At 45.5% G+C, this 12,621-nt stretch overlaps 1 protein-coding gene across 1 annotated transcript in view; it reads right to left on the reverse strand.

Annotated features, from left to right (window-relative positions):
• Positions 1 to 2,947: 2,947 nt before the first annotated feature.
• gpc4 (glypican 4) overlaps positions 2,948 to 12,621 on the reverse strand; it is a 31,091-nt gene continuing 21,417 nt past the window's right edge. The window contains exons 3-9 of the mRNA XM_010897783.4: positions 5,755 to 6,152; positions 5,221 to 5,386; positions 4,700 to 4,830; positions 4,352 to 4,498; positions 4,104 to 4,228; positions 3,796 to 3,977; positions 2,948 to 3,265 (exon numbers count right to left, since the gene is read on the reverse strand). Of these exons, the coding sequence (XP_010896085.1) occupies positions 3,051 to 3,265; positions 3,796 to 3,977; positions 4,104 to 4,228; positions 4,352 to 4,498; positions 4,700 to 4,830; positions 5,221 to 5,386; positions 5,755 to 6,152 (1,364 nt within the window). The 3' untranslated portion in view covers positions 2,948 to 3,050. The remainder of the gene's footprint in view (positions 3,266 to 3,795; positions 3,978 to 4,103; positions 4,229 to 4,351; positions 4,499 to 4,699; positions 4,831 to 5,220; positions 5,387 to 5,754; positions 6,153 to 12,621) is intronic.

Consider the following 12,621-nt stretch of genomic DNA (forward strand, 5'->3'; position numbering starts at 1 on the left):
ATCTGTAGTCTTTATTTCAACAAGACTAGAAAATGTTGTTTAATATACCTTTACTTTTACAATTTAGCATCTAGCTCATCGTTTTGTTTCTCATAACATTTAGGAGATACTTTGAAAAAGTAGAAAAATCTGATGGATTGTTACAGCCTCTTTCAGAGACACCTAAAAACGTCTGCTCATTATTTACACAATTAAAATTACTATTTTCAGTCACAGTTGTGTCACCAATGGCATTCTTTTGCCAATGTAGTGCACCACTTTTGACCAGGGTCCATAAAGTTAATAGGGTGTTACGTGGGACATAGATATACTCTCCTAAGTCATCAAGATGACTATACTGTCCCTGTGGGGCTGAAGACAGATGGAGAAGTTATATATCTGTCTCCTCAACTATCTGTCTGTCTGAAATGGCACCCTATTCCCTTTCTAGGGCACTTCAATGGACCAGTACTAAAAGTGGTGCGCTACTGTGTTGGGACAAGGGTACCATTTCAGACACCTCACGGAGGTTGTTCCATGAATCATATAAAAAGACATAGCTGCTGCCATGGCCCTAAAACTCAGAAATTTGTCATCAATGCCCCAACAACATTTATTTACCATTTGAGAAGATGGAAAATAGTGTTTGATGACCGAAACCACCTTACTTTCCCTCATGACACAAATTAGTAGCACAATCCTCTTCAAATATGTAGATGGTGGTAGTTGACAACGAGTAACATGGATTGCACTATTAAAAGACTATGCGAAATGAGTGTGGAAGGGCAGCATATACATTTCCTCTTCACATGCTGCATTTATATTTTCGCTGCATTACATCACAGTATCCTGTCCCCAATTTCCAACTCCCAAAGTTCCTCAGGGATTCCTTCCAAGTCCCAGTGGCATTTCAGTCGTAATTCTTGGGGTCAGAGGTTTAGGGAAGAAATCTGTCATGTGATTTTAATGTACAATCAACTTGAGAAAGTCAGTAGTGCTTCCAGCACCAAACAGGACAAGAGGCACAAAAGGTATTGAATGAACAGCCCTGTCCAGGCATCACCAAACATATCACCTTAGAAGACTTGACAGACAACTGCAACATGCAAATCTGCTCTTTACAGAGTTCAAATGTAATATAGGAAATCTTTAACCAATACATACCTTCAGTTAATTTGTAAAAATTGTGAATATCTTTACATCTACAAAATATATCAATACATTCTGAATACCGTATTGTTTAGATATTTTTGTAAGTTTTGAAAGCATGTTTGTAAATGCTTTAAAAGAAACATGCAATTAAATAATTTACTGTACAAGATCAACCAATAGATAATGTGAGAGGTGAAACCATCAGGTGGTATGACATGGGAGTTGACCAGGGCCTCAAAAAATAAAAAAAGAAGAAAACAAGTTGTGCGTGTCAGTCATACAATTCAACTCTGGGAAACAGTTTAGTCTTGAAAAAGATATAGGAAAGTACTTTAGCTGACAACGGATATAATAGACTGTTGAGAAGTCACAGAAAGCTACATTCCTTTTAGGATCAGGAAGTAGTTACTAGCGTACCACGGCCTAAGTGTCTATGTAAGACACAATCAAATTTAGTCACACCCCTTGATGAAACAGAGTTGACATGATTGGATGCAAGTGGGGACACACGTAGGTCAGACCTCAACTCACACAGATGAATCCTGTGATGAAAGCAGAGGTAAAACATGCCCCAAAATACCTCCGTGCACACAGACCACTCCCACCAGTTCCTACATCTAACTGGAAAATTAACTGTTGTACCTAAGATCTTCATACCAAAAAATGACTAACAATTAGAACACTTTCTCCACATAAAACCCTGTTACACTTTCACCACTCAGTCTCCAGACTCCTTACGTTCCGGTCATCTCTGATTCAACTCAGAGCTCCTTCAACTGAGTCTTGGTTTCTTTACTGCTATACCTCAAAACACAGAAGCCACAACATGTCAAGATCATTTCAATTTCCTCACACAACTCTGACTGTGCAGAGTCAGTCTGCTCTGAACTAAATAGACTCACTGCTGCCCAGGATGGGTCTTCATCTGCTCTGTCTTTTATATGGGGAATGACAAAACGGGAGTTTTTTGAGTCACAGGTGTTCCCTTCTCGTCAACATAGGACTTACTCCACACAACCAACACCGTAAGAAACTTTCAATTTCAACACTTCTAGTGTAAAATGAGGTATGTTGCCTGATTTAGTATTTGAGTCTGCCATTGGGGACATGGTAACTCACACCGAAGCCCCCAGAACACCTCACCAGTTCCTACCAAACTGTCGGCCCAATAACTCCTCTTAGTGTTTACCCACAGAGCAAATAGTCTCCTGTATTCTCAGCTCTGAGAACCAGTCTAGAGCTTCAACATGTAAATGGACATCTTGTGTCACATCTCTTCTCTGGCACCGACAAAGATTAGGGCAACATATCTAAAAAGACCTCTCATTCATACATGCAAACCAATCTGGACACACATACACTGACAAACCAGTAATATTTGTTTCATTGTTCCTTAGCTGTCCTGCTGATAATGAAAAGGCATTTGGGAATAAAGGGCTATTGTTGTGATGAAAAGCACTTGCAGATAAACACAGACACGCTGTAAAACACACATACAAACCATATCCCACTCCCCATTAGGATAACTTTCAGGCACTAACACCCACTTGAACAACAATTAAAAGGTGAAAAACGGGATAAAACGGCAGGACTCAAAACACTGTTGATGGTGTGACGGGAGGGATCATAACTTGAAGGGGCCATTCAGTTAATTGGTGTGGGGGGGGGGGTGAACATTTTGGAGGAAAATCTGATCGCGGTACACTTGATGTCCATTTTTATAAAAAACAAAAAAATTAAAAGTGAAGTTATTATAATATTAATAACTCAAGAGCCACCCCCCCCACCCCCACCCCCCCCACCCCCCCCTCCCACCCCGAATGATGGCGAGCAGGCCGAGGTCCTGAAGGCAGTCTTTTTGAAAGTCTCTGAGAGTTTTTCCCCCTTCTCTCTGTCCGTCTTCCGTCCTCCCTGTGGTTTTATCTCCAGTGAGGGGCGAGCAGGGCCAGGGTGAGCCCACATAGTGCCAGCGCTGCGCTGCCACGGGTCACGCGGGCGCCGCCGGCTGTATCCTTGGGAAACACCACCAAACGGGGGTTGACGTGGGTGGGCGGGGTGGAGAAGTAAATATCCTGGTCACAGGATGGCGAGTCACAGCCGCTGCCGCTCTCCTCTCGTCCACTGCCGTCTTCATCTGGAGGGGGGAGTTAAGAAAGACGGGGGTAAGATGCATTTATGAGCAGTCCTTTTTATTTTGCTTTACAGATATACAGTGGGGAACGATATAGTTGAGACAAGACCGCAACAACCAGGTAAAAAACAATCAGTCTGGGCTTCCAATACAATAATTATAGACAACTTGTAAGGTACACTTCTTCTGAAAATGTTTATTGAAAACATTATGAATTCTGCCCAATAGGAATCCATCAAATACATTGTTAGATATCTACCATGCTAATGTTCACCCAATTAGAATTGCTGTGGTAAGAGTTCAAATCAACAAGTCAAAACAAGAGATGGTATCATGAAGAAGGCAGAAATAGCTGAGGAAAAAAGCCATCTACTCTAAAAGACCTGCACAGATTATTGATATGACCTGGTCAACCCAACCATGACCGAAATAAACAATGCATGCCCAAACTGAAGTTGCTTCCAGAGGTGTAGATGATGCTCTGGTCTGCATGGGGCTTTGGGTCTCAATAAGTGAATTTGTTCAGTGCTTACCATCTTCACCTGGGTCTACAAAGATTTCGTTGCCGCTGTGCGCAGCCTTCAGCCAGCCGGTCACTTCCTTCAACGCTGCGATCTGACTACGAATCACCCCATCTGGCTTTGTGATGTCTACTTCCACATCTGGGTTTGATACCTGATTGGCCAATCCACTGCCCATGACAACAGACTCGTACCTACAGCAGAAGGCAAAAAGTGAATGGAGATATCCTAAGTACACAGCATTGTGTTCTAGAATGCGTAGCTCCATTGCTATGAGTCCAGGTCCAATTGGTAAACAGAACATTTGATTAGGGTCTAACCTGCTCTTCGCTGTTCCATTCCAACAGTCATCTCCACCTGCAATCCTCTCCCCAGCGCACACGGTTTCAGGCAGAGTGGACCAGAACTTCTTTGCATTCTTCAGCTTCTTTTTCACATCTGTTGTCTACACAGGGAGAAGGGAAGGAGGCAAACCGACACAGATCATGCATCTATTCGAAAGCCTTGGCCTTCTCCAATGAATCCTGCACTGGTGCCGCTCATTGGCCACACCGCTGTGATGCCTTACCAGTCGGTCCAGGCTGGTGCCTGCAGCAGTGGTGGGCCGTGCGTCAGGGCTGTAGGGACGGAAGCGACCGGTGAAGCCAGTTTCCTTTACGGAGCGACCTGACCGGGTGCCTTTTCCTGGTTTAGGCTGACCACACCCTTGGAACACCTGGAGGGCGGAGGGAAAACAGTGGCACAGTCAGACTGATGGACTGATGGCATGTATCATTTACGGATTTTTAAAAATGTATTTCAAGTCCCTAGACATTTTTGTATTCATTTAAATGAGTTTCTTTTATCACAACTATATCTGACATTTCATAAGAGATTGTAATCTCTCACGGTCACAGATAACCAGGAAGAGACTGACCTTCTGTGAAACCTGCATGCTGTTCTCCTGCATGTTCATGATGGCCTCAGAGATCTTGACGTCAATCGGGTCCATGACAGACTCAAAGTTGAAGGGTCCCTCCAGTCTCTCAGCCAGACTTAACATGGCATCTGAAAAATCAGAGTCAACTCAGTCAGGGACACAAGAACTGCAAAGGAAAATACAATCTGACCAAACCACACCCCACGTAAATACACTGGTGATATAAAAAAGTTCAAATTATGCAGCCCTACATTTCATTAGACCATTTTCACATCAGCATGATTTGACCTGTTTGTGCCAGCAGGGGGAAGCATGCAGCAGACAGTCTGTGGTTAGCGTTACGGAGTTTAATGAGAGCTCTCCAAACGGGGTTATTAAACAGTTGGAGGATTTAACAAGGCGCCCAAAGTAAGGCTCAGTAAAGCTGCAACACAGGGAGGGAAAAGTAGGCAACAAGAGGCCTCTGGTGTCCGAATTTCCCTCCACTCGTGGTGCTTGTTGGACATGAAAGCCCTTACCCAGGAAGTTGTTCCACTCGGTATCGAGGTCGGCCTGGTTGGCCAGACAGCCTCGCATCACGTTGATACAGTAGTTCTGACAAGGCTTCAGGGCCACCTGGCCAGAGCAGTAGGGACAGTACATCATTTTCATGGCTGCGCGCACACAACTAGGGGAGGCACTGACCTGAAGGGAGGACACTGGAGTTAGCAACAAAACGTCTGGGAGTGCAAACTGAAGCCACATATCAACTGATTTCAGACAGACAGACACATACCACAGTTTATAACAACTTCAAGATAGTTTTAAATTTTCACTCGATTCCCCCGAGGATGTTTATAGGTAAAGTCCGATAGGGACTGTTATTTTGCCATTAATGAGTTAATGCCACTCTAGTTTGGATCTTGGCAAAACTGCAAAGACAACCCCACCCCCCCCAAGTGTAGATAAGTGAAGCTTGTATCAACTTAATACGTCATACACATCAAAATGCTATAATTATGAATGATCAACTAACAGTCTATATCTAATTAAACAACCCATCTTCCTCTTACCGTGGACACTTTGCTGACCACATCGGGAATGAGTGCCAGGCCTCGGGTGAAGGCGCGCGCCGCCACAAAGGCACGTGTCAGCTGGAGGCGGAGCTTGCGCGGAACATCGCCGAACGGCTTCAGCTGCTCCGTGTGCCGACTGACACACTCCATGTAGGCATCGCTGAACTCATACTGTACGTTGACCAATCGGAACATCCTCTCCAGGAGGTCCTCCCAGAATTCAGACAGCATGGAGTCCAAGTTGACCGCCCCACTGCCAGACATGTAGTAGCGCTTAAGCTCCTGAAAGAAGTGCTTGAATAACTCTGCATTCTGAACGTACATCAGGCCATACGTGCGCACAAACATGTCGTTGAGCGAGCGCTCCGCGTTGTCCAGCAACTCACGGAAAAACTCTGCAGACAGAAAAGAAGAAAATAGAAGGCGATGTAAGTACGATGAGGGCAGATAACTCAGACTTTAAAAATAAACAAGAGTTTGTTTTGTAACAGCAGGACATGCTGAGCAGGCTACAGTATGCTGGGTTTGTAAAGCTAATGAGCCTAACCCTTAGCTAATATTAACAGATTATTTTTATTAATTCATTTGATATTTAGGATATATCAATTGCAGCATTCTCAACATAATAGATAAGGGAGTGCTTTGTTCATTTTTTGTACATTGCACACACTATGTTCTCAGACTGGAATGCCTCCGAGTGTGGCATGCCAGTGACTGCCACTTGAAGTGAAACAAACTGAAAACCACTGAGAAATGTTTGCACAAATAAAACAGAATCAGGCTATAAATAAAATTGATTTGTGGTCATTAGGATGGTTGTCCAGAGACCGATCCACTACACAGGGCTTGGATGGTACAACCAACAGACTATTCAGAAACAGCCAAGGGATGTTATCAATACTGCTTGATTTTCCTTTTTTATTTTGAATATTAAATGTGAATATCAGCATCTTTTTAAGTAAACACCTGCAGCATACTTGTGCAATAGGTTAGGAGTTAAAGTATCAGCCCCAATTCAACTATGATGCTAACACAGTCCTGGTCACATCATTCATCCATTATTTGAAAATCACAACGGGGGAAATCAGGACCTGAAGGTGAGTCATTTGGTTTAACTTGGTAGTTAGCTAAGTAAATGTTTGAATGAATGAGTAGTTGGAGCGGCAGTGTTAGCTTTCTGCCATGTTTGAGAACTCTGAAAGAGAGCTTTGGTTGAGTTCTCCAGAGCACAAATCTTTCTCCCTCTGTGTTCCTGACATTAACCAGGTTATTTATTTGTATAACGTCTCTTTCACTGGTCTTCACACTGGCAGTCAGTAGTTAGCTACTAACTCTATTTCACTTTATATGCTGGTTTACCAGTCTTTGCAATGTTTGGATGTATGGATGTATGTATGGAAAACTGCAAGTCCTTGTGCTAATGCAATGTATGTCTTCTGGTAATGAATTTTGTTTTTGTTTGACACCAGTAAAACTAAACACTGGGACAAACAAAAGACTGGATGAAAATATTAAAATCTGGATAATGCCCAACCCCTTGTCTACACACAACCAGCACTCCCATAACATAGCAGGCCTAAATGAAACAGGGAGAAGGAACAGGGATGCCAGAGTAAAGACACTGGATCCCTGAAACTGGGATATTTCTGGTTTCTACCAACAGAGTTACTCCCAAAACTCACAGCAGCAGGCAGCTGAAAACCTGGCCTGTCATCCAAACGGCACTCTCCCCTGTGCAGTGTTCTTAAACTGAACCAACATAGGCAACAGGCTGCCATTTAAGACACACTGCCCATATAGCTGTCAGTAGGGCCTGGTTGAAATACAGAGAACAGGATTAAGCCGGACTGCAGCGTCCATTTGACCTGGTCCTGTGGGTGAGATGCGAACAGCAGAAACACACAGGAGGTTGTGTGAGACGCTCGGCAGCATCAGGGGAGGAACTTGCGACGGGAGATGGGGTGGAGTTAGACGTCCTCTGAGGTGGAAAGGGAGGCTCGGAGCGAACGGCAGTGGCCTGGTCCCTGAGTAGACCCGGTCCCTGAGTAGACCCCACTCACAGCCATTCAACAGAAACGTCTCTCCACATCAAGCCGCTTCGGACTGACCACCATCAATGGCATTTTTGTGTTGTCACATTCCATTCGGTTTCCTTTCTCCCTGCTCCTCTTGGTCTGTCCTTCAGGGGCATTTTCAATAGGATTAGTGAATAATGCGGCCCCCAGCCCTGCCCACCCCTCCACCCCTTCCATATAGGGACCTGTACCCCCTCCAGCCCCACACCCCCTCTCCCTCCAATGGTTTTCAGTTTGTCAATTCCTTCAGAAGGCTCTCTTCAGTAGAGACAGGGAACAATGACCTACTTCATCCCGAGGAATGTCCATCACCCCCCCACCAAATAATCCAGCACCCCTCTCCCACGAACCCCCACCCACCCCACTCGCCTCACCACTTTCTTAATCTGAACAAAATGAGAATTCCACTTTTTCCACAAAATGCTTCACCTCTCTCACAAGTGTACACACTCCTTTCAGTCTCTTCTGCTTTGTGTCAACCCTCTCCTTTTCTGTACACAACTTCTGTTCTGTTGCATTTTCTCAGTGTGCCCTCTTCCCGGCTTTGAAATGTAAAGTTCCCATGCTCTCTGCGAGAGAGTCACCAAATGCTCCTGGATTCTAGCACCAACACACACACACACACACCCCAACACACATACACACACACACACACACACCCCCCCCAACACACACACACACACACCCCCCCCAACACACACACACCCCCCCCAACACACACACACACCCCCCAACACACACACACACACCCACCCCCCAACACACACACACACACACCCCCCAACACACACACACACACACCCCCAACACACACACACACACCCCCCAACACACACACACACACACACACCCCCCAACACACACACACACACACACACCCCCCAACACACACACACACACACACACCCCCCAACACACACACAAACACACCCCCCAACACACACACACACCCCCCAACACACACACACACCCCCCAACACACACACACACCCCCCCAACACACACACACCCCAACACACACACACCCCAACACACACACACACACACACCCCAACACACACACACACACACACCCCAACACACACACACACACACACACACCCCAACACACACACACACACCCCAACACACACACACACACACAGCCCAACACACACACACACACAGCCCAACACACACACACACACACAGCCCAACACACACACACACACACAGCCCAACACACACACACACCCCAACACACACACACACCCCAACACACACACAGCAAGTGCGGCGCTGTCACTTCCACTTCAGACTGACACACTAAAAAGAAAAATGAGGCAGGGGGAGGGGTGGGGGCGGGTTAAGTTGAGGGCTTTTTTTAAACTGCAAATCCCCACTGTGTCGCCAAGGATACCGGAAACACTGCAGCCCTTCCATTTACCTCCCCGCGTGGCCACGCCCCCACACACAAAGACAGAGGAGAGGGAACCAAGCTCCACGCTCCATTGACAGAGATTAAAACAAAGGGATCTTCTGCACCCCCCCTGTCCTTACTCTGGAATGTCATAGTTGCCACAAGTTTAAAGTCAGTGAAAGGAGGCCTGTGGAGAGGTGTTAGAGGGGAGGACAGGCCCTATCAGTTCCAACACCACCTCAATACTATGCAGTCAAACTAATCAGCTACCCCTTAACACCCAATAGATTATAACTTGCCATGACAAAGTTGTACATACTACAAAGGGGGATAGTTACAAGAGGTAGCAGAGGAACACTTCTGGTTGAAATGTCACATACTTTCTAACAAATAATGGTTGAGCGGGTTTCCCAGGCTGAAAAGAAGGCCTCTACACAGGCAATGCTTGGTTATTAAAAAAGGTTTATGACAGAGCATTCTGCCAACAGCTACAGGCCTTGGAGCGGAACATGCAAGCACGCGCGCGCACGCACGCACGCACGCACGCAGACGCGCGGCACGCACGTGCTCTCCCTAAGGTTATCCATTTAAAAAAAGTGCCTGTTACCCAGTCAATGGTTAAAGAAAAATCTAGGTGAAAGGTTACAGGAGAGTGAGAATGATGTATAGGGAAAAACCTTAGGCATAAGAGTCAGTATAGCCCATATCCTGTATGTGGCTGTGTGAGAGTCTAAATGGAGATCATGAAAACAAGAATCTAGTTAGACAAAGAGGAGAAGAATGTTCCCCTTCTGTGAAGTAGGGCTCACTGTCTCCCTAGATTCTCCCTCTGCCTCCTTCTATTAGCTGTTTGTCTAGGGATGCTCCTGTTTTGCCAACATTTCCACATGTTCCTACTACAGGCAGTATAAAACACTGATGTTGAGCCCAAGCCTCAACCCAACAGAGGCGCTGAGCAATACCCCGACCGCACCCCTTCCAGGGAACTGGACATCTTCAAACAACTTAATAATGAACCATTAAATGTAACATTTCAAATGTAAGCCATTGTCAGAATGTGAAATGCTATTTCTGATGGACCATTGCCTACTTATCGAGGGAGATTGAGGTGGTGGAACAAATGGCAAACAGCCCACTGTTATTAGGCTTTGTGCCATCTAATGCACCCCATTCCACAGTAGTGGAAACAGATAAGAAGCCGACCAAGTTGCTGTGCACAGATGTCTTGATTCTAGTGCGAAAAACCTTCTCGAATGTTACTGACGGTAAATGTCAGTGTAAATTTAAACGCCATGGAAATGATTATGCAAAGTAAGACAAGCATGTCGATCGTTTTGTTCTCTCTCTCATTCCCCCAAAAGGCCTTTGATCTCCGCACCTTTTCTTGCTGTTAGGAGAGCAGTGGTGGAGATGTGCCATGGGGTGTGTGCACACGTTGATGCACGTGTCTGGGGGCAGAAGGGCTTAATCCCAGGTCTTAACTCTAAGACACAACCTAGCACCACTGGACGGACAGGGTCAACCCTGGGAAGGGGGGGGGGGGGGGGGGGGGGGGGGGGTTGGAGAGGGAGACAGACTGGGACTATTTCTGGCCTGGTATTTAATGGCCCATGACTCCTACCTCCAGGCAAATGAGCCTGCTTCACCACAACAAACTTCCTGTGTGTGTGGGTGTGTGTGTGTGTGCGCGCGTGTATGTATGTGTCCAGCTCCAGATGAGCCATTAGCGACTGTCACCATCATCATTAACCTCTCCAGCCACTGTAAATACAATGAGCCTCCGCCACTTCCTGTGGGCACATCCGTCTGTAGGAAATGGCTGCTTCTGGACATCTCAATTGGACAGAACTCATGGGAGAGGACAATCTAGACCCACTGACAGACTGATACAATGGCTCAGGTGGACCACAGCACCGCAGGGCTTGGGAAAGGTATGCAACATCAGCTCTGAGAGACAGGCCAACGCACGCACACACAAAGACAGAGCAGCTATACAACAAACAAAGGAATAGTTCACCGTTACTAAGGAGAAAACCCAGAGACATAAGGAGAGACAGAAGGAGCAACAGCAAGAGAGAGAACAAGACATTGGGAAAACACAGATGTTGAAAGGAAAGTGAGGCATGAAGAGGAAAAGGACAAAGGGAAAAACGGGGCAAGAGAGCAAGCAAGAAAGAGCGGGCTTGCTAAAGTAGCCGCCACATTCCGACACGTCACATTCCTGTTCACATCTGGCTGCAATACACATGCTCCCTGTTACTGACGCGCGCACACACAAGTCCCTCACTCAAACACCCACACTCTCACTCAGTGACCCTTTTATATAATAGGCTTAGGCTACAACTACCCTTGAAGTAAGTCTCACTAGTCCAAACATGGAAAAAATGAAATGCATTTCACCAGGTAGGCTGACTGAAAACACTGTCAACTCATTTTAGCAATGGCCTAGGGAACAGTTACAGGGGGAAGAGAGGGGACAAATGAGCCAGTTGGAAACAGGCATTTATTGGGTGACCATGCTGGTATAATGGCTGGAGTGGACATTTGATCCATCTGAAAAATGGCACTGGGCACTGGTCAATGTCCCCAATGCTCTGTGAACTCCTTAGACTAGGGAAGAGTGTCCACTACTGGACCCTCCAAATCAGCATCTGGTCTTCCATCCAAAGGCCAACAGGAATGACCCTGCATAATGTCAGTAAAGCCAGCAGGGAGATGCAGGGCAGTGTGCTGCTGATATAGATATATATATATATATATATATATATAATAACTAAGTGAATTACAGTATCCGCCAAACTTTTCGGTAAACCTGGTTAAAAGTTTAAAGCCCTTTATCTGGGCAGTACGTTTTACCATTTGTTTGGAAGGAAAGATGTAAACCTTACAATAAAAAGAAAAGCATTGGAAGATCAGAAAAGCTGTCTGCATTTGCTGAACGGAATTGAAAGGTCACTTCTTTGAGGGACAGAAGGAAATCCAGTGAAATGCATGAAGTCATCAAGCACTGAAGTAAATGTTTCAACTGTGACAAAAGGTTTTAAATGATTTGGCCTTGTGGCGCATGCTGCAGCGCACAGGCTTATCTGCTTTTTAACATTTAACAGGAGTGGTTTCCTAACAAGGAGTTGTTTCTTAACACTCTATTGTATTATTGTTTATTTTATATTCATTCTAATGTTGTATAGAGTTTTTCAAAAGCAAACAAACAACAAATAACCCTTAACACCCAGATAAACAGATTGAAACAATTTTCCTAGGTGTAATCAAACATTTGACTGGTGCTGACATCTATGTGCCGAATTTGTCAGTGAATAGAAGTGGGTCTGAATACACGGACGTCTCCAAACAGGCATCCTCCCTAGCCTGTACTCCCGGGTCCTGGTATCA

The sequence above is a fragment of the Esox lucius genome, chromosome 4 (genome assembly GCF_011004845.1).
Source record: "Esox lucius isolate fEsoLuc1 chromosome 4, fEsoLuc1.pri, whole genome shotgun sequence".
Classification (NCBI taxonomy): domain Eukaryota; kingdom Metazoa; phylum Chordata; class Actinopteri; order Esociformes; family Esocidae; genus Esox; species Esox lucius.